This window comes from Sarcophilus harrisii, chromosome 5 (assembly GCF_902635505.1).
Source record: "Sarcophilus harrisii chromosome 5, mSarHar1.11, whole genome shotgun sequence".
NCBI lineage: Eukaryota > Metazoa > Chordata > Mammalia > Dasyuromorphia > Dasyuridae > Sarcophilus > Sarcophilus harrisii.
This window is the reverse complement of record NC_045430.1, coordinates 86,068,588-86,089,277: the sequence shown is the minus strand read 5'-3', so window position 1 is coordinate 86,089,277 and position 20,690 is coordinate 86,068,588. Positions and strand designations below refer to the sequence as shown.

Genomic DNA, 20,690 nt, shown 5'->3' with positions numbered 1-20,690 from the left:
AAATCAAATTATAATGTTTCTTTTTTGTATTCCACGAAAGAAATATAATTCTCAAGAGTTATTTTTACCTTTCTGCGTCTCTTAGTTCTATGGTTAGATCAAATTTTTTTTATTCTGGTTTTTTCTTCAAAAAATTGGAATTCATTTTTTATTAAATTCCATCTTTTCCCTGGAAGAAAACTCAGCTTAGGGGTAGTTTATTTTTTCCATAAGTTCTTCTGCCTTTTCGGAATATCAGTTTAGGCCCTTCGTTCCTTTAATGTAGGCAGAAAGATCTTGGGTGTCTATTTTAAACCTTTATTTAAATTTTTTTTTTTTTTTTTTTGGCTGCTTGTAAATTTTTTAATCATGTTCGAAATTTGGCCACAATATTCCTTGGGGTTTTTATTTTAGGGTTTCTTTCAGAAGGTTTCAATGAATTCTTTCAATCCTAACCTTCTGATTCTATTACATCTGGGGTTCCTTTTGATGATTTCTTGTAAAAAGTATCTGGCTCTTTTTCATCATAGTTTTCCAAGGTCCCAATAATCCTCGATTACTTCCTAGATGTTTTTCCAAGTCTTCGTTTTCAAAGATAATTTTGGTTTTTCCATTTGTCATTTTTTTGTTTTTTGCTATTTTGCTGTCTCAATGAATCATTAGCCTATTTTTCAGTTCTAATTTTTAAAAATTATTTTTTCATTAGCTTTTTTTTTTTCTGTATATGTCCAATTAGTTTTTAAATGTTTTTTTGGTCTGGGAATTTTTTTTCCATTTCACTAATTTTTTTTTTTTTTTAGGAATTATTTTTTCTTTTTCCAACCACAGATCCTACTTTCTTTTGAGTTCTTTGTCTTTTTCTAATTACAAATCCTACTTTCTAGTGAATTCTTTATTTTTTCAATTCTACTTATTTTCCAAATTTTTTTTTTTTTATTCACAAATTTTTGTTTCCCTCATTCCGGGAATTTTTTTATCTTTTCAATTCATATTTAGGAAGTTTTTTCTCTTGTAAGGCTTTCTTTCCTTTCCCCATTTATCTTCTAACTTCTTTTGAGACTTTAATGGTCTCTTCTATGGGGCATCATTAAAAAGGAGGACAGTCTGTTTTGATTTTGCTGTTTCTGTCTCTTCAGGTTTTGACCCTTTCTTTTTCGATGAACTATCCATCTTCTTTTCATCTTTTTATTCATGTTTTAAAGCCCAAGATGGCGGAGAAGGCACACACAACTTTCAAGCTCTTTCTTACCTTCTACAATATTTATCGAGCCTCAAAATATCTTGCTGCTAAATTTAAAAGATAAAAGTAGCAACTCACCACCAAGAAAATCTGGTCTCCAAAAGGTTGGTTCTGGGGCCAGGGGGGAGATCAGCGCAGATTGGGAGAGAAATTAGGTTACTAGGAGGTATCAACGAAAGTGAAAGCAAGATCTCAGCAAAGCTCGCTGCCCCAACCCCGTCAGGGCTTTTCCTTGGGGGTTGGATCCCCGCGGAGGGACAGCCGGTTAGCCTCCAGCCTGCGCAGTGGGGGGCTCAGCTTGGGGCCATAGAGCTTTCCCAGGGCCAATTTGCATCAGGCAGAGATGCTGTTCCGGGTAGAGTTCGGTACAATCCGTGGTCTGCCGTCAGCTGCTAATACTCACAGTCCCACAAGAGGCTCTGGCCTGGGGCAGTGACACTTTCACCCCTTAGTCTCTAGCCTAGGGCAATCACTAACCCACACAGCCCTACTGGGCAGTTTGATAGCTCAGCCAGTGCTGAATCCACTTCCTGTTGGGGGAAGGGAAAACTCACTCAGAGCACTTCCATACCTCAGAGCCGGAAATCGGTTTACATCTCTCCCTGTTCTGCAGAGGAAGCTGGTAACCCCCTTGCCTAGGAGACATATAATGCATCCATTTTGATGTTTTCTTTGTATATGGTAAACATATTGGTCTATTGGTTTTCCCAAATTTTTACCAAATAATGATTCTTATCCCCCAAACTTCAGTTTTTACCCTTGTCAAATAAAAGGTTATTATATCAATTTGCTGTTGTAATTGTATCCCTCTTCTATTCAAATGAACTTTTTTTTCCTTTTTTAGCCAATACCAGATAGTTTTGACAATTATAGCCTTATAATGTAGTTTCAGATTTGGTACAGCTAAACTTTCTTACTTAGTTTTTCATTAGTTACTTTGATATTCTTGATGATTTGTTCTCCCAGCAATATTACTTTTAGGTCTCTTTATCAAAATGATTATGGGGAAAGAGAAATACCTTCTATGTTTTGAAATATGTCTAAGAGATATTTGTAGTGGCAAAGAACTGGAAACTGCAGGGATGCCCATCAGTTGGGGAATGGCTGAAGTAATTGTGGTATATAGTTTTGATGAAATAATATTGTGCTACAACAAATAATCAGCTTAATTATCTTAGAAAAACATGGATAGATTTGCATGAAATAATGAAAACAAAAATAAGCAGAACTAAAAGAATACTGGTAAGAGCAATATTGTTTTTCTAAGAACCACTTCCTCCTCTTCCTCCTCCTCCCCCTCTTACTACTACTACTACTACTACTACTACTACTACTACTACTACTACTACTACAACTACTACTACGTTAGGCAATGGCAGACATGAAACACAAAATCAAACTACCTAATTCCAAATCCTACTGATTATTTACAACTATTCTATTATAGAACATTACAAAATCAAAAGGCATTTCCTAATACCACTCAAGGCTAGGTACTTTCCTAGGTCCTGAGGATAAAAATAAAAGAAATAAAACCATTTCTACTTTTGTGAATGGTTTGTTTTTTTTTTTTGTTTGTTTTTGTTTTTAGTCATCTCTGCCTTACAAAATCTCTCTTTTTTTATACTATTGCTCATGTACCATCTTTTTCTTAAAGCCTCATCTCCACATTTTCCCCAATACCCTCCTTCCCAGTTTAACTTTTAACCAATATTATATATCCAAACTGATCTGTTTCTATATATGTAAACATGTCTACACACAAACATGACACTTGGGAATTTTATATTTATACTATATATAAAATATTCCTCCTACCTTGTATATACATTTATCAGTGCATAAATCTGTAATATTGTTTTCATGGGAAAAAATAGAAATTGTTAACAACCAAAATGTATATAAATTTTGGAGGAAGATACTTTGTGTACTTATATTTGCTTGGGTATACTCTCTTTCCCATTTTCTTCTTCCTCCTATTTCTTCCAATCCTCTTCCTCCTCCTTCTTTTGTCCTTCTCCTCCTCCTCTTCCTCTTCCTTCTTCTCTTCTTTCTCCTCCTTCCTTTTGCTTTTGTTCTTGTTGCTGCAGCTTCCTCTCTGGAAAACAGAGGCAGCAGACTTCATGCAACTCTGCCTCACTTACATCCAATTTACACAAGAATCAAAAGACATCACTGTATCATTTTATTACTACTACTACTATTACTATTACTACTACTACTACTACTACTATTACTACTACTACTACTACTACTATTAGTACTACTACTACTACTATTAGTACTACTACTATTACTACTACTACTACTACTACTACTACTACTACTACTACTACAGTGCTAGGGTTTGGCAGAAATGGAACACAAAGTCAGACCTTTTAATTCCAAGTCCTAGTGATTCTTTAGAAGTATAGTTCTATTATAGGACATCACAAAATCAGAAAGCATTTACTAAGAACTTACTAGGTGTGACTACACATACAGAGAGGACTTGCTACTTTGGAGATTGGGGATGTAGATCACTTGAGGTCAACAGTTCTGAATTTCACTGAGCTAAGCCAATGGAGTTTGTGTACCAAATCTGGCTTCACTGTGATGAGACCTGAGAACAGGATGCCACTATGCTGGTGCATAGGGAGGGATAAGCTAACTCAAGTTAGAAATGGAGCAAGAACCAAGTCCAGTGATACTAGCTAGTGGGAATTGTGGTTCTATAAGTGACCATTGTACATAGAGCATTAGGAAAGGGAAAAAAGAGCTTCAGAAAAGCCAGTCTCAAAAAAAAAAAGAAATCCTGAAAGAAAAGATTGCTTTTTAGATTCTTATATATGCACCACCCAGCATAGTGCCTGATATGTCAATAAATATTTGGGGATTGATAATATATTTTTAAAAGATACATATAGAGAATAAGTGCAGATTAATTTATTGTCTTTAAGTCATTTCAGTCATGTTCATTTTTTTTATCCCCACTGGGGTTGCTTATTGAAGATACTGGCATGATTTGCCATTTCCCTTTTCAGTTATTTTCACAAATGAGAAAACTGAGAAAAATAGGGTTAGTGGGTTGTCCAGGGTCAAACTGTTAGTAAGAGTCTGAAGTTATATTTGACATTGAAAAAAATGAGTTTTCTCAATTCCAGGCTCAGTGCACTATCCACAAAACCACCTAATTACCCCAGGCAATAAATATCTAGCAGTAAAAATATAAAGTTGTTTGATAATGGAGGGTGTTAGGATTTGGAGAATCAGGAAAGGCTTTACATAGAAGAAGATGCTTGAGCTGTGCCTTGGAGGAAGAAGGTCTCTGAGATGAAAATGGGAGAGAATTGTATTCTAGGTATGGGGGAAAACCAGTGTCAAGACACAGAGATGAGAAATGAAACAGAACATTCTTTACATACAAAAATGCTAATCTCCTTTGATGACATGAATATTTCTTCAGCTAAAGGTATTGATAATCTTCCTTATTCAATCCAGATTTGTTTTTTATTATGTCTATACTATAGGATACATTAAACATCCCAACTACACATCTTAAATAATAATAAAATCAGACAAATAAATCACATTATAACCTACCTGAGTTAAAACTGGAATTCTCTGGTCATGTGCTGCAGGATTATATTTTTAGACCTATCCTGTTTGCCATTTTTATCAATGTCTTCAATGAAGATACATTTGACATGGTCAATCAATCAACACAGAACATAGAACTGGGATAAATAATTGACACCATGTAAGACAGAACTGGAATTCCAAAAGGTCTACACAGGCTAGACTTTTTAAAGAATTGAAAAAAATTAAGTATAAAATGCAATCTAAAGGAAACTTAGCTAACCAGCAGTTCCTATGAAAAACACCTGGTAGAGTTAATGTGCTGCAAGCACAGAGGTAGATGTGTTATAGCTCACTTCCACCCCCAAATACTGATGGGATTTTGTTAAGAACTACATAAAATAGCAGTGTCCAGAGAAAGGTAATCTATATACTGAGCAAAACCATATAAAGCTCTTCTCAATCTTTTCTTGTCTTTGAAGTTCTTTTACACAGTACTTCTCTTCACTTGATTATCACCCTGCCATACCACCTACTTGCTATGCCTCTCACACAATGTCTGATGTCTCATTCCCTGGACAATACATGGACTATCCCCAAAGACTGCTATGCAGTTCCTCAGGACTTCTTTCTTTATCATTTCTTTTTTTCTTCTAGACCAACTCAAATGTTACCTATTGCAATGTTCCTTTCCTGGTACTCCAATGGTTAGTACTTTGCCTTAGGAAACCACCTTGTATTTACCACAAACGTACTTTTATATAGCATTTTTAAAATACAGGCTATCACCCCCATTAGAATATAATTTGTTGAGAATACAAAATATATATTTTTTGTTTTTTCTTTGTCTCTCCAGTCTTTAGTATAATGTTAGTTCAATAATAAATTACTAACAAATAGGTGTACTACCTTACTTCCTTAATTAATGAAATATCTTGTTCTGTTCTGGGACAGATATTTTGGCATGGACATAGGTATCTTGAAGTTCATTTGGAGGTGACTAACTAAAAAAGAAAATGGACTCAATCATAAATGTGGAGCATTTGAAAGAAGTAGTGATAGTTAACCTAGAAAAGGAGAAATGGTGTGTGAACAGCTGGTGCTTCTTTTTGGATCCTCAAAAGAAAGTAAGTAGAAATATGAGAGATACAAATTTCAGATTTTTTCCCCTTAGGCAATCGGGAGTAAGTGACTTGCCCAGGGTCACACAGCCAGGAAAGTGTTAAGTGTCTGAAATTAGATTTGAACTCAGATCATCCTGACTTCAGGCCTGGCATTCTATCCACTGCATCACCTAGGTGCCCCTAAATTTTAGATCTCTTTAAGGAATTAAAATAAAACCTATTCAAATGAAAAGTGAATTGACTATGGTAAAATGAGTGCCACTAATATAGACCTTCAAGCACAAATTAATTTACTATTTGTCATAGATAGAATCTACCAACTATCCTCCCCAAATTTTCTTCATTCCATATCTAGAGAGGAATCTTCTCTCTAGCATATTTCTGAGGAAACAAAGCACCAAATAAATTAAATTCAATATGATATTGGAAATATAACAACACAGAGTATAATAAAATATAGCAAGAACAATCAAGCATACTACTTAAGGACTTGCTATGCTCTCTTATTTACCTCCAATATGTAGGAAAAGGTCTGAGCAAAAAAAGATCTACATTTCTATTATATTTGAATTGATTGGAGCAGATAAATACAAATTCATACTATTTAGACAAGTTTTTTATTAGTTATGGAAATCTAGGTGATACAGTAGACAGAGTGCCATGTCTGGAGTCAAGAAGATGGCATTTGAAAGCTGTGTGACCCTGGTCAAGTCCCTTAATCCTATTTGTTTCAGTTTCATCATCTGTGAATTGACTTAGGGAAGGAACCACTCTAGTAACTTTGGGAAGAAAACCCAAATAGGGTCACAAAGAGTCATCCATGACTAAACGACTAAACAATAACAACAATGAAATTTATTAATTATGGCCTTTGGTCTAACTTCAGGCAGTTTGGCTAGAAGGCTGCCTTTTGGCTATTCTCCAAAAGGCTCCTTTCACTTCTTTGTTTCTTAAGGTATAGATGACTGGATTGAGTGCAGGGGTGACTATTGTGTACATGAGGGCAGTTGCTTTGTCTGTATCTGGAGTATAGGCAGACTTGGGTTAAAGGTAGGTAAAGGTGGCTGGACCATAGACGTGAGAGACAACCAGGAGATAGGAGGAACAAGCAGAGAAAGCTCTGCGCCTGCCAGCAGCAATATGGGCATAAAAGGAGAGAATTAACAAACAAGGGATCAAAATGAAGAGCATAGAAATAGAAAACAGCACAATTTCATTCTGAGAAGTGTCCACACAGCCAGTTGCACCACAGGCAAAACATCACAAAAAAGTGCTCAATTTGTCCTGTGCCACAGAAAGGGAGAGTAAAGATCCAGGTGATCTGGGCTGACTCCGTAACCATTCCTTGTTGTCCAGGATGCTGCAGCCAATTGTAGGCAAACTGGAGCACTCATCAATAATGTTAGTGTAATGGAGAGCAGATAGCAACAAAGTGGTCATAAGGCATGGCTGCCAGCAGGCAGCACTCTACTAGCCCAAAGATGGCAAAAACATCTTTTTTTAATACATGGGAGAGTGGAGTATAGGGCTCACCCAGATCAGGCAGATGATCAACAGGTTTCCCAATACAGTGAATAAGTACATGGCCAAGAAAATTACAAAGAAAGCACTGGTTGTAGCTAAAAAAGAGAGGAGAAAGTCGCAAAGATAAATTGTTTGCAGAGGGGTCTGTTTTTTTTCTCATCACTGGTTCAGAGCTTGAAATCTACAGAGACAACCAAGAGTTTATAGAAAGGTAAAAAAAATATAAACACACACACACACACACAATTCCTAGATCAAGACACTAGGAGAATATTGAGAAAAGGGGCTTCTTTCTTAGTGTTAACTTATGACATTAATAAGTCAATCAATACTGAGCCTAGCATATGATAAAAAATATCACAAATCAATCTTGCCAGTTGCAACTTTTAGGGAATCAATTAATGTAAAGTGAATAAAAATTTCTTTTATCCAATTGAAATACATCTTTAGGCTTATTTCAATTTTGTTAAGATAAGCCACACAGAACATTCATGCAACAAAAATCAAAATAAATTACTTTGAGCCTTTAGAAATTAATATCCAAGCTTACCTTGATGCAAAATGTATTTTTTCTTGTTATCTCTTTCTTCCTTCCTTGAAGCCTCTAAGCACAAACAGCTCCAATGAATGTAAGATGGCAATAATTATACTCTTTCTGAAGTCCTCTGGGAGTAGAGAACCAATAATCCATTGGCTTTCACTCAGAGGAATGTTTAAAGAAACAATTACACTGATCACTGTCAATATCACATTTTTATTTCTGCAGTAGATTTTCTAGACAGGCAGATTGCTTCATGTTACATCATTTCACTTTTCTATATAACATTACATAAATTTTGTGTCACCATTAATTCCTTATCCCTGTATCAACTAAAAAAGTAATGGTGCAATATTCATTACACCTGTTCTGAACTGACTGTCCTTTCTGTGGCATAATGCTGGAAGAAGAAATAAAATGATCATAAATGCATTCTCCTGGTCAAAAAGTATTTTTTTTTGTATCAGGGATTTATATCTTTCTTAGTACTTCAGTGATGTTTGTAACATCCCATATAATATGGGACAATTACAAACCTAGTTTGCATCTTCATTAAATTTTATGGCATTTACATCTCTAAAAGGTACAAAAACAAGCCCTGCTCTCAAGAACCAGAAAGTTTAATAGTATTCTGAAAACATATACGAGGAAATTTTATCTTTGCCCCTTTTACTTTGTAGATGCTAATCCAATTCTAGATGAAAGTGTAACTTTTGTTCCTGAGATTAAAAATCTAAATTGTAATGGAATTACTTCTGACTCTCCGTGATCCCATTTGATATTTTCTGGATGGAGCTATGGTTCACCAGTTTCTTCTCCTGCTCATTTTAAACATGAGGAAGGTAAATACAATTAAGTAATTTGTGCCAGATCACAAAGGTAGTTCATGTCTGAGGCTGGATTTGAACTCAAGTCCCTCTGAGTCCAGAGTTGATGCTCCATCTACTCTACCATTTAGTTCATAATATATACCAGTTATGAGAAATAATAGTTAAGTAAGTCATATTTCTAGCAAAGAAGCTTAATCACAAGAAAGGATTAGTTCATTTGTACGTGTTATGAGGATCAGATATTACCTTCTACTTTCTATTCTATATGGAAGGAGGGAGAGAAAAAGAAAGGGATGAAAGAAGGAAGGGAGGGCGGAAAAAATGAAAGAGGGAGGGAGAAAAGAAGAAATAGAGAGAGGGAGGAGGAAGAGAAGGAAAATAAGTTTTCTAACTGATTAGTTCTAGGTGGGACCTCAATAGGGCAGCTCTACTCACAGAGATTATGCAAGATAACCTGCCTCATTTTCTCCTGCAGAGCCACCTGAATCAGATATAGATGACAGCTTAAGATGGTCCTTGATACAGTGTCAGACCTTATGCTTTTTAAACTAAAATTTTAACAGGTCTCAGATTTACTGAGGTCACACACATTAGATGATTAATATTAGGTAGCAATTGAGGCAAAGAATGGTCTCTTTCACTTAGTCAAAATAAATGAATAAATCTGAGAGGGAAAGACCCTCAGGGTTTCTGGCCTTTCTCCCTTACTTCTCTTCCTTTCTTCTTCCCTCCCTCCCTCTTTGTTTCCTTCACTTCTTCCTTCCTTTTCTCTACCATCTCTCTCCTTTACTCCCTTCTTTCTTGTCCTCTTCTGTTTCCTTCCCTTACTTCCTTCTTTCCTCTTCCCTGTGCCCACAGAGTATACCATATCTTTACTTGAAGAAGCTCTTAATTGTTTTACTCACTTAACTCTCCCAAGATATCTTGGAGTTTATTAGCAAGACCCCCTTTCTTAAGAATCATGTCTTAAACTGCAATTACTGTGACTCTCAATGATTGGCCAAAAATAGGCCCCAAGCAAAGCCCCAGTTGGCCATTGTTTGGTCCTGCTAATAAAGACCAAAAGAGTAGTAATTAATGATTCATTGTCAACATGAGAATCAATTTCTGTGATGATCTTGTGCTTTAAATTTTTTTAATAGCTTCTTTTGGATAACAACATGGATTTGACAATCAAAAATTCAAAAGAAATAGATCTGAGGAGGACAGTTTATGTACTGGAGGATATAACTAAGATTCAAACAGATCTTGATGGGTTAAAGCACTGAAATGAATGATGAAATTTAATAGCACCAAATATTATAATCATATATTATGTGTATTTTAAATCTATAAAACTTATGTTGGCTATAAAAATGGTCATTTCTTTTATTTTTCTAAAAATGATGAATCACACATGTTGAATAGGTTAGCTTATTATCTTTGGTTATGGCTTAAAAGAACTTTGTTCTTTCCCTTACAGAAAATGGTAACAAAGGAGTGAAAATCAATAGAATTGCTGAAGATCATATGATCAACAGAGCAACAAATGAAAAATGAAAAAACCATTTTCAGATAAGCTGATCTGACAGTGTAGAAAGGACATCACTAGAGAAAACTGGCAGATTGGAAACATAGAAGGCATGAATTGTCCCAGTCAGGAAGGTATCCAGACCTTACAGGTCCTTCCGTATATGCCTTTCACTTATATGCCCTGGTAATAGTTATTTAGCCTCTGTGACCCTTCATGAATGTTCCATGGCCACAAATATATTCTAACATTCTGACCTTAGTATTTCCTTCTTTCTCTGCCCATGGAAAGACTCAAATTCTTTATTATCAAAGAATAATCCATCAATGCCACCATTTATAAGTCTCTGAAACTGGATTGATAGTGAGAAGAGGAACTAACCTCTTTTTAATCTGTTTTGTCGATATTTTATCCAATATTTTTTAATATAAGACTTGATAATAAATACAACAATAGTGTTTTCTGAATTCTGCAGCACAAGTGCTCACATTGAAAATTTAAAAATCATCTCTCCTGAACCAGTTCAAGTATCCCTGAGCCTAAAACTCTCTATGTAGAGCAAATGACTTCTCCACATTTATCTTTTTTTGTGATGTGATTTTTTTTCTTTTTTTTTTTTTTATTATTATAGCTTTTTATTTGCAAGATTTATCCATGGGTAATTTTTCAGCATTGACCCTTGCAAAACCTTCTGTTCCAACTTTTCCCCTCCTTCCCTCCACCCCTTCCCCAGATGGCAGGTAGACCAATATATCAACATTTATCTTTAATTTCAACTTTTCACTTACAGGCAAATTAATACACCAGCATGAACAAGAGTTAATGGCAAAACAATTCTCATTAAGGACAATAGTAGCTGACATTTATAGCATTTTAAACACTTTCCTCTCAAAACGCTGCAAAATAGGTAGTTTAAGGATTAATTCCTCCATTTTACAAAACAGGAAACTGAGGCTCAAAGTTTCATCATAACACAGTAAATGGCAGAGGTGAGATCCAAATTCATATCTCCTAATTCCAAGGCCTATTTATGCTTTCCCAGATATAAACTCTATTTATAGAATTTTTGATTGAATAATTTTTTAAATCAAAAATAATTTATTAAAAACTTACTATAAGCCAGGCAGTTGGACTAAGTGCTGAGGACACAATGAAAAGAAATGAAACAATGCCTACTTATAAAGAACTTACATCTAAAGGAGGAATAAAAAAGTACATATAATTTCCATATGCCTGTAATACATTCCTCCTTTTTCTTCTCATTAGAGTTCCTCTTCTTCCTTTGAACATAACTCAAGGACCATCTTCTACAGAAGTTATTTCCAATCTCCCTTAATGTGAGTACTTTTTTTCTTAAAATAACAAGATATATCACTACTTTGTTTGTTTTCATGTGTGTGCATATATACATATACACACGCACACATATATATATGTTTATTAATTTTATATGAATTTTATCTATCCAACTGAATATCTAGACATTCTTTTTCTACCTCTCTGTCTCTCTGTCTCCCTGTTTGTCTCTGTCTGTCACAGGATGAATACAAAGGAAATAAATACAAAACAAATAAAATAGTTAAAATTTAAAGTAGTTTGGAAGGGAGAGTATCAGTAGTTTAGGAGATGTGAAAAGACTTATAGATGGTAGTGTTTGAATTGGCTTGAAGTGAGAGACTCTGTGAAGAGCAAATGAAGAAGGAATACATTCTAAGAATGGGAGGAGGAGATAAGCAAGGTCCAGTTATCAGGTCAACAAAACAGAAATGAGAAGTAACATGTAGTATGTAAGGAAACAGAAAAGAGTCCATCGTGATTATCTCAGAGATCATGAGTAGAAATAATCTAGAATAGGATAAAAAGAATTATTGTACAGGACATTAACAGCAAAAAAGAAGAATTTGTATTTGATTCTAGGAGGAATAAGGAGTGACCACTGGAAATCTCTGATTATGAATTACAGGATTGCCTCATCACTACCATTTATCAACAAAGTCACTGAAGATTCGGAAGACTTCTTCATCCAAAATGCATATGGTAATGAAATCTGATATACTGAATGACAAAACTAGGATTATAAAAAGTCTGCACAACCTAGTATTTTTAAGGGTCAAGAAAAATCACTTTAAAGTACTGAGGGATAACTACCTAGAGAAAAATTCCTATCAAAAAGACCAACTAGGTTTTATGTAATACACAGCATACTCATTTCAACTGAAGGTATTGTGGTAGCAAAAAAAAAAATATTGCTAGGATTCTGTATATCATTAAATAGAAAGATAACATCTAGAACAAAATGATTTAGAGCTCCCTTGATATCTCTCCTCACCCAAACTTCTAATGACCTCACAACATAGACTCTACCTAGCATTCCATTCTTCTTGATTATTATTCCTCTTCACTTTGTCTATGTGTAACTAGTCTGGTCTCTGCTGTTTATCATATAGTGCTGGATGTCCTATTTTCATGCTTTTACAAAGACTGTCCCAGAAGTCTACAATGCACCCTGTCCTTAGCTAGGTCTTTAAATCTTATATTTTTCTCACATTACCTGAAACAGGAGCCTTCTTCATCCCCTAGCTGCTAGTGCTTTGTACACTCAGGTTAACTCTTACTTCCTGTGAATGGATGTGGTTTGTCCCTATTTAAATACATGCTGTGTCCCAAGTGAGGATGTAAGCTTCTCAAGGACAGGCTTTTTTTTTTTTTTTTTTTTTTGCATTTTCTTTGCATCTTTCTTTTGCATTTCCTAGTGCTTATGACAGTAGTAGACACATAGTAAGTATCTTACAGGTGCTTTTTGATTAATTAAATGGAATACCATGTTCTGTTTTGGGAAAAACATTTTAGAAGATACATGGAATAGATAAATTGTATCTTGAGTTGACCAATAAGGATGTCAAAGTGGTTTAGAACAATTCCAAACTAGGATCACTTGAAGGAAATTGCAATGTTTAGTCTGTAGTAAGGAGAGACTGTTTATGTGTATGTGGGGAGGGAAGTCCTTGTAAAACAGTTCTTGTAGAATTATCGTTTCTAAGAAGAATTATAGTTATTCCCAAATGACAGAAATAAGACCCATGCAGTGGCAAAAATTTACAAGGAGACAGATTTTAACTTAATTTAAAGAACAGTAGTAGAATAAAATGCAACAAAAAGCATAATGTACTGGTTATGGACTAGTGAGATTGACAAATAGAAACCTTCATGCATAAACTTAATAATTGTTATGGATAGAATCAACCAGCTAGATTTCTCAACTCTTCTCCCATCCATATCTAATGAAGAATCTTCTCTTTAACTTCATATTATGTTAATCTGAAGTAAAGTGATAGAAAAAAAAAATCATTATGATATTTACAGTATATGAACCTGCTGATGATCTTGTTGCAAGAACAAAGAGGCCAAAAACAAACAAACAAACAAACAAACAAAACAAAACAAAACCTCTGCTTGTTTATTCACCAGGATGTAGAGGAGGATGAAACATCAGATTTCTATCAGACTTGAATTGATAGGAGCAGACAAGTAGGATATTTTTTTTTCTACTAATTATGGCCTTTGGTCCAACTTTAGGCAGCTTGGCTAGGAGGCTGCCTTTTGATTATTCTCCAAAAGGCTCCTTTCACTTCTTTGTTTCTTAAAGTATAGATGACTGGATTGAGTGCAGGAGTGACTACTGTGTACATGAGGGCAGTTGCTTTGTCTGTATCTGGAGTATGGGCAGACTTGGGTTGAAGGTAGGTAAAGATGGCTGGACCATAGAAGAGTGAGACAACCAGGAGGTGGGAGGAACAAGTAGAGAAAGCTTTGTGCCTGCCAGCAGCAGAGGGCATTCTCAAAATGGCCATGACAATACGGGCATAGGAGGAGAGAATTAGCAAACAAGGGATCAAAATGAAGAGCACAGAAATAGAAAATAGCACAATCTCATTCTGAGAAGTGTCCACACAGGCCATTTGCACCACAGGCAAAACATCACAAAAAAAGTGCTCAATTTGTCCTGTGCCACAGAAGGGGAGAGTGAAGATCCAGGTGATCTGGACTAACTCCATAACTATTCCTGTAGTCCAGGATGCTGCAGCCAATTGTAGGCAGACTCGAGGACTCATCAATAATGTATAGCGTAATGGATAGCAGATAGCAACAAAGCGGTCATAAGCCATGGCTGCCAGCAGACAGCATTCTGCGAGCCCAAAGATAGCAAAACCATACATCTGAGCTGCACAACGTGTCACACTCATGGTCTTGGACTCCACCAACAGGTGCACCAGCATCTGAGGAACCACACTGGTGATATAGCACATCTCCAGGAAGGACAGGTTTGCCAGAAAGAAATACATGGGAGAGTGGAGTGTAGGGCTCACCCAGATTAGGCAGATGATCAACAGATTTCCCAATATAGTGAATAGGTATATGGCCAAGAAGATTACAAAGAGAACTGGTTGTAGCTCTCTTAGAGAGGAGAAAGCCACAAAGGTGAATTGTGTGCAGAGGGTCTGGTTTTCCCTCATCACTGGCTCAGAACTTGACATCTAAAGAGACAACCAAGAGTTTCTTGAAAGATAAATATAATTACACACACACACACACACACACACACACACGCACACACACGTGATTTCTGGACCAAGGCACTGGGATAAAATCAAGAAAATGGGATTCTTGGTGCTAAACACTTTTTAATGTCACCCAATATCGAGTCTAGCATAAGATAATAAAATGTCAAAAATCAATATTGCTAGTTGCAACTTTTAGGGAACCAGTTAATATAAAGCGAAAAAATTGCCTTTACCCAATGGTAATAAATCCTGGTGCTTATTTCATTTGAACTAGGATAACTGTGTAACTTACCACACAGGATATTCATGAAGCTAAAATCAAAAGAAATTACTTTGAACCAATAATCTCTTTACCATTAATGCTCCTTAACACTGAGTTTTGCCTTTAGACGTTAATATCTGAGCTTACCTTAATGCAAAATATGTTTTTCTCTTCTCTTTCTTTCTCCCTTGAGGCCTCTAAGCACAACCAACTCCATCAAATGTAAGATGGCAATATTTCTACTCTTGCTGAAATCCTCTGGGACAAGAGAACCAATAATCCATTGGTTTTCTCTCAGAGGAATGGTAAAAAAATAATTACATGAATGAATGACAATTTTATTTCTGCAATAGATTTTCTAGACAGGCAGATTGCTTTATGTTACATCATTTCACTTTTCTATGTAGTATTTCATATATTTGGTGTCACCATTAATTCCTCATCACTATATCAACACAAAAAAAAAAAACACCTAATGGATGTCCTGTCCCTGTAGTCACTGTCTTCTCTGTAGCATAATGGTGAAGGAAGAAACTAAATCATCATAAGTGCATTATCTTGGTCAACAAGTCTTGTTGTGAGACCAGGGATTTACATCTTCCCTAGTGCTTCAATATTGTTACATATAAAATGGGACAATTACAAACCCAGATTGTATCTTCATTGATTTTTATGGAGTTTACATCTACAAATAGCACAAAAACAATCCCTGCTCTCAAGAACTAGAAAGTTTAATAGTATTCTGAAAACATATACAAGGAAATTTTATCTTTGAACCTTTTACTTTGTAGAAGCTAATCTAATTCTAGATGAAAGTGTAACTTTTATTCCTGAGATTAAAAATCTAAATTGTTATGGAATTACTTCTTTTTTTTATTATTATTATAGTAACTTTTTATTTTGAAATTGCCAGGGTAATTTTTTTAAACATTATCCTTACTCCTTCTGTTCCAATTTTTCCCTCCACCCTCCCCCCTCCCTAGATGGCAAACAGTCCTATATATTTGAATTGTCTAGTATATCCTAGATACAATGTATGTGTGCAGATCAAACAGTTTTCTTGTTGCACAGGAGAATTGGTTCAGAAGGTGAAACCTTGGGAAGAAAAACAAAAAATCAAAACAGTTTACATTTCATTTCCCAATGTTTTTTCTTTTTGGATGTTAGCTTCTTCTGTCCATCATTGATCAATTAAACTGAATTAGGTCTCCTTTGTCAAAAAATCCACTTCCATCAGTTACATCTTTATATATAATGATCTCTTGGTTCTGCTCATTTTCCTTAGCATCAGTTCATTGTAATTCTCTCCAAGCTTCTCTGTATTCATCTTAAATTCATTTCTTACAGAACAATAATATTCCTTAACATTCATATACCACAATTTACCCAACCATTCTCCAATTGATGGCATCCCTCAGTTTCCAACTTCTAGGCCTACAAACAGGGCTGCCACAAACATTTTGGCACATACTGGTCCCTTTCCCTTCTTTAAGTATCTCCTTGGGGTTAAGCCAGTAGAAACATTGCTGGATCAAAGGGTATGCCAGTTTGATAACCGGGGCATAATTCCAGATTGCCTCTCCAGAATGGTTGGATTCGTTACAGCTCCACCAACAATGTTCAATGTCCAGTTTTCCCACATCCCCTCCAACAATCATCATTATTTTTTCCCTGTCATCTTAGCCAATCTGACAGGTGTGTTGAAGGTATTTCTCAAATTTGTCTTAATTTGCATTTCTCTGATTAATAATGATTTGGAACACTCTTTCATAGGTGGTAATAATTTCAATTTCATCATCTGGTTGTCTGTTCATATCCTTTGACCATTTATCCAACTGAAGAATGGCTTGGTTTCTTATAAATGAAGTCCAGCTCTCTATATATTTTTGGAAATGAAGCCTTTATCAGAACCTTTTTAACTGTGAAGATGTTTTTTCCCAGTTTGTTGCTTCCCTTCTAATCTTGTTTACATTAGTTTTGTTTGTCAAAGCTTTTTAATTTGATGTAATCAAAATTTTCTATTTTGTGATCAATAATGGTCTCTGGTTCTCTTTAGTCACAAAATTTCTTCCCTCTTCCACAAGTCTGGAGGATAAACTATCCTATGTTCCTCCAATTTTTTATGATTCTCGTTCTTTATGTCTAAATCATGGACCGATTTGATCTTATCTTGGTATGGGGTGTTAATTGGGTCATGCCTAATTTCTGCCATACTAATTTCCGATTATCCCAGCAGTTTTTTGTCAAATAATGAATTGTTATCCCAAAAGTGAGGATCTTTTGGGTTTTGTCAAAATTAAATTTCTATGTTGACTATTCTGTCTTGTAACCCTAACCTGTTCCACTGATCCAACTAATCTATGGTTTTGGTGACTGCTGCTTTATAATATAGTTTTTAGATCCAAATTTACAGCTGGGCCCCTTCATTTGATTTTTTCATTAATTCTCTTGAGATTTTTGACCTTTTTATTATTCCATAAATTTTTTTTTGTTATTTTTTCTAGATCATTAAAATATTTTTCTTGGAAGTCTGATTGGTATAACTAAATAAATAGATTAGTTTAGGGAGTATTGTCATCTTTATTATTATTTTATTTTCGACCTATCCAGGAGCACTTGATATTTTTCTAATTGTTTTAAAGTCTGGACTTTTATTTTGTGTGGAAAGTTTTTTTGTAATTTAGCTCATATAATTCCTGACTTTCCTTTGGTAGACAGATTCCCTATTTTATGCTGTCAAACAGTTATTCTAAATGGAATTTCTCTTTTGTATCTCTTGCTGTTGGATTTTTGTTGGTGATGTATAAAAATGCTGAGGATTTTAGGATTTATTTTATAACCTGTAACTTTGCTAAAGTTATGGATTTATTTCTAATAGCTTTTTCGTAGAATCTCTAGGATTCTCTAAGTATACCATCATATCATCTGCAAAGAGTGATAGTTTGGTTTCCTCAATATAAATCAACATGGTGTTGGAAAAGATCACCAGAAGTCCTAGAAGGTGGGTATGTAAACAACAGTCACACATACACCTTCTTCATCAGCCAAGAGATAGTCCAAAACCAATCTATTGTCCATTGTTTCACATGTCAGGAATCAAATCCCCCTGAGTTTTGAATCCTGCAAAAGTATTTTTTTATGTGTTGGGGAATCCAAGTTCCGGCGATTTTAAGTGTTTGTCTTATCATTTTCCAAGAGAATCAAGTTCCTGAGGTTTTCAATCCTATGTTCAGAGAATCCAATGATTCCTGAGGATTTTCAAGTCCTATGTCTCAGAGAATCCAATGATTCCTGGGGTTTTCAAATCCTTGGCTCAAGAATTGATTCTAGGTTTTAAATAAACAACTCTTTGATGTCCATGGTCAAAACCCTCTGCCCCTCTTTCAATGGTGAGCACAATCAGCAACAGAGCCACCCGATATTTCTTGGGTCTTCTCCTTTGTTTTAAGGGTCTGCTCCGTCTCTCTGCGATGGACAAGGCAAATATGGCTTGTTGGTACCCATCTGATTCCTTCTCCACCTGTGAATAAAAAAACCCTCCCCAAACAGTTAACCTATCAGTCCTTTCCATTCACCACTTTCTGGGTTCTCCCATCACCTGGCGATTATCTAAAGATGGTGGGCTTCGCTCTGGACCTGACCTTCCTGGGTTATAAAACCTGTCTGCCAGAGCCGTATCTTTTCAAAAATCAAAGTTAATAGTATAAAGAGCTAGATTTAAAGTTCTCTAGGGTTCCTTGGCTCCCCCTTTCTTTTGTTTTGGAATGTGTCTTAATATCTCTGTTTCTCCTCTCCACTATTGCCTGTCCTTGAGTTAAAAGGTATCCGTGGTGTGTAAAATCTTATACTTACACAAAAGTGTAAAATGTTTTGAAATATAAGCAGGACCATTTCTGTTTTTTTGTGGCACAACCATAATGGAAATGCTTGTGTGAAATTAGTGACCCTCGGGCTGTCTCTTTTGCTAATTGCAAAAGTGAATCCTGAAAAATGTCTACCACAACGTGGATGAAAGACAGACACAAAAGATTTATAATGGGTCCATCCATTTGCCAGATTTCATTGGGTCTCAAACCACGAGCGTTCTTCCCTGGAGGCATTAGAACGTGGAAAGGAAGGCAAGCCGTACAGGCTTTCATCTCTAACTTCCTCTCTTGTTATTCCAAATTGTAAACGTAAAGCTCAGCACCCTGATGATATTTAGAATGAGATCCTGGGCCCTGGAACAAAGGGGATTGACCAACATGTTAGAAAGGCTATCTGCCTTTGGTGCCATCAAATATGGGCCTGGAAGTCCACTAGAGAATGGACATGTAATATATAGATCTTACCTGGATGTTTTCTACTTGCTCTTGAATTTCTTAAGGCTGATATATAAAAGGCCCAAATTTTATTTGGGCGTGGCAATTCTTTGACCACCCTACTGAATAGGCCAATAGATATTATTTTATGTCTCCCGGATAATAAGTAAGAGCTAGAATGATCGCGTACAATTCATTCTGCTAGTGGACTGAAAAGGAGTTCACTCTCTTTATAGTTAGATCATGAGGTACACAGCACAAATATTATGTTTGGATCATCCGTGAAGATAGTTGGTCCTTTGAGGAACTTTAGAAACTTTTCTTCAAGAATCCATGAATTATGTAATAGTCTAGTTATCTTTAATGGAGACCCATTAAAAATTTGGACCATTAATAAAATTTTTCTTGGATGGTCTCACAACACACATTAATTTGTGTATTGGTATAAAAGGTGTATATCTTGTCAGGTCTTGTCCCAGATAATTGTCTCTCCTTAGGGCCTTTAATAAAATTCACCACAAGCACTGGGTAGTGTAAGGCTTTGTTCTGGTATGCCGGGAGGTTCACTCGTCTATCCACTGTGTCCTTGATGAAGGACTGCTGGGGTTTCTTGTGTCAAAACTGATATCTCCAAGGGTTTTGGTACTCCAACCAATTGGATAAAAGCCAGTTCAACTCTCCAAAGCCTCTTGACTTCTTTTGTAAGCTGGCTGGTGAATTTAAAGCCTGTCTCCCCTTAAAATGTCATATAACAGTTTATGATAGGTAGTCAAAACCTAACCTGGTTGCATCCATTGGATATCCCCATCAATTTCTGAAAATCATTCAATGTGTTTGCTTTTCTTTTCTTAAGGAAGTTTTGTTAAAATACCTTGGGTATACTTCATATCCTAAATATTGAAAAAAGGAAATGTCTTTGAATTTTTTCTGGTGCTATTATAATTTTAATTCCTTAGTGTTTTATGGTCTTTTGACATCCTCTAACATTTATTCCTCAAATTGCACATCCCAAAATTCATCCATGTAATGTAATAGCATAACGGGAATCTTTTCTTACTGGACAAACGCAACAACATAATTTGACACATAGTAGGGCTGTTTTCATTCCTTTGGCAAAACTGTATTCATATCTTTTATAAGGCTCAGCTAAGTTAATGTGGGCACTGAAAAAAATCTTTTCATATCCTCCTTATCCAGAGGATAGAATAGAAACAATCCTTAATATCTATGACCCAAAGGGCCATTCTCACAACTGAGTAGGA

At 35.6% G+C, this 20,690-nt stretch overlaps 1 protein-coding gene, 1 long non-coding RNA gene and 1 pseudogene across 2 annotated transcripts; 1 reads left to right on the top strand and 2 right to left on the bottom strand.

Moving 5' to 3' along the window:
• Positions 1-6,783: 6,783 nt before the first annotated feature.
• Positions 6,784-8,116, bottom strand: LOC100917012 (annotated as a pseudogene).
• Positions 8,117-10,259: 2,143 nt separating this feature from the next.
• LOC116419417 lies at positions 10,260-12,526 on the top strand. The gene is made up of 3 exons (XR_004229729.1): positions 10,260-10,437; positions 11,570-11,640; positions 12,267-12,526. It is a non-coding gene; the product is annotated as an uncharacterized LOC116419417 (long non-coding RNA).
• Positions 12,527-13,875: 1,349 nt separating this feature from the next.
• Positions 13,876-14,838, bottom strand: LOC100917272 (olfactory receptor 10A4-like). Its single transcript, XM_003772461.1, has one exon. The coding sequence runs from the start codon at positions 14,836-14,838 to the stop codon at positions 13,876-13,878; it is 963 nt and encodes a 320-aa protein (XP_003772509.1).
• Between the last annotated feature and the right edge of the window lie 5,852 nt (positions 14,839-20,690).

Bases quoted from the DNA above. Each gene is read 5' to 3' on its own strand.
- LOC100917272 (XM_003772461.1), bottom strand. From the start codon at position 14,838: ATGTCAAGTTCTGAGCCAGTGATGAGGGAAAACCAGACCCTCTGCACA.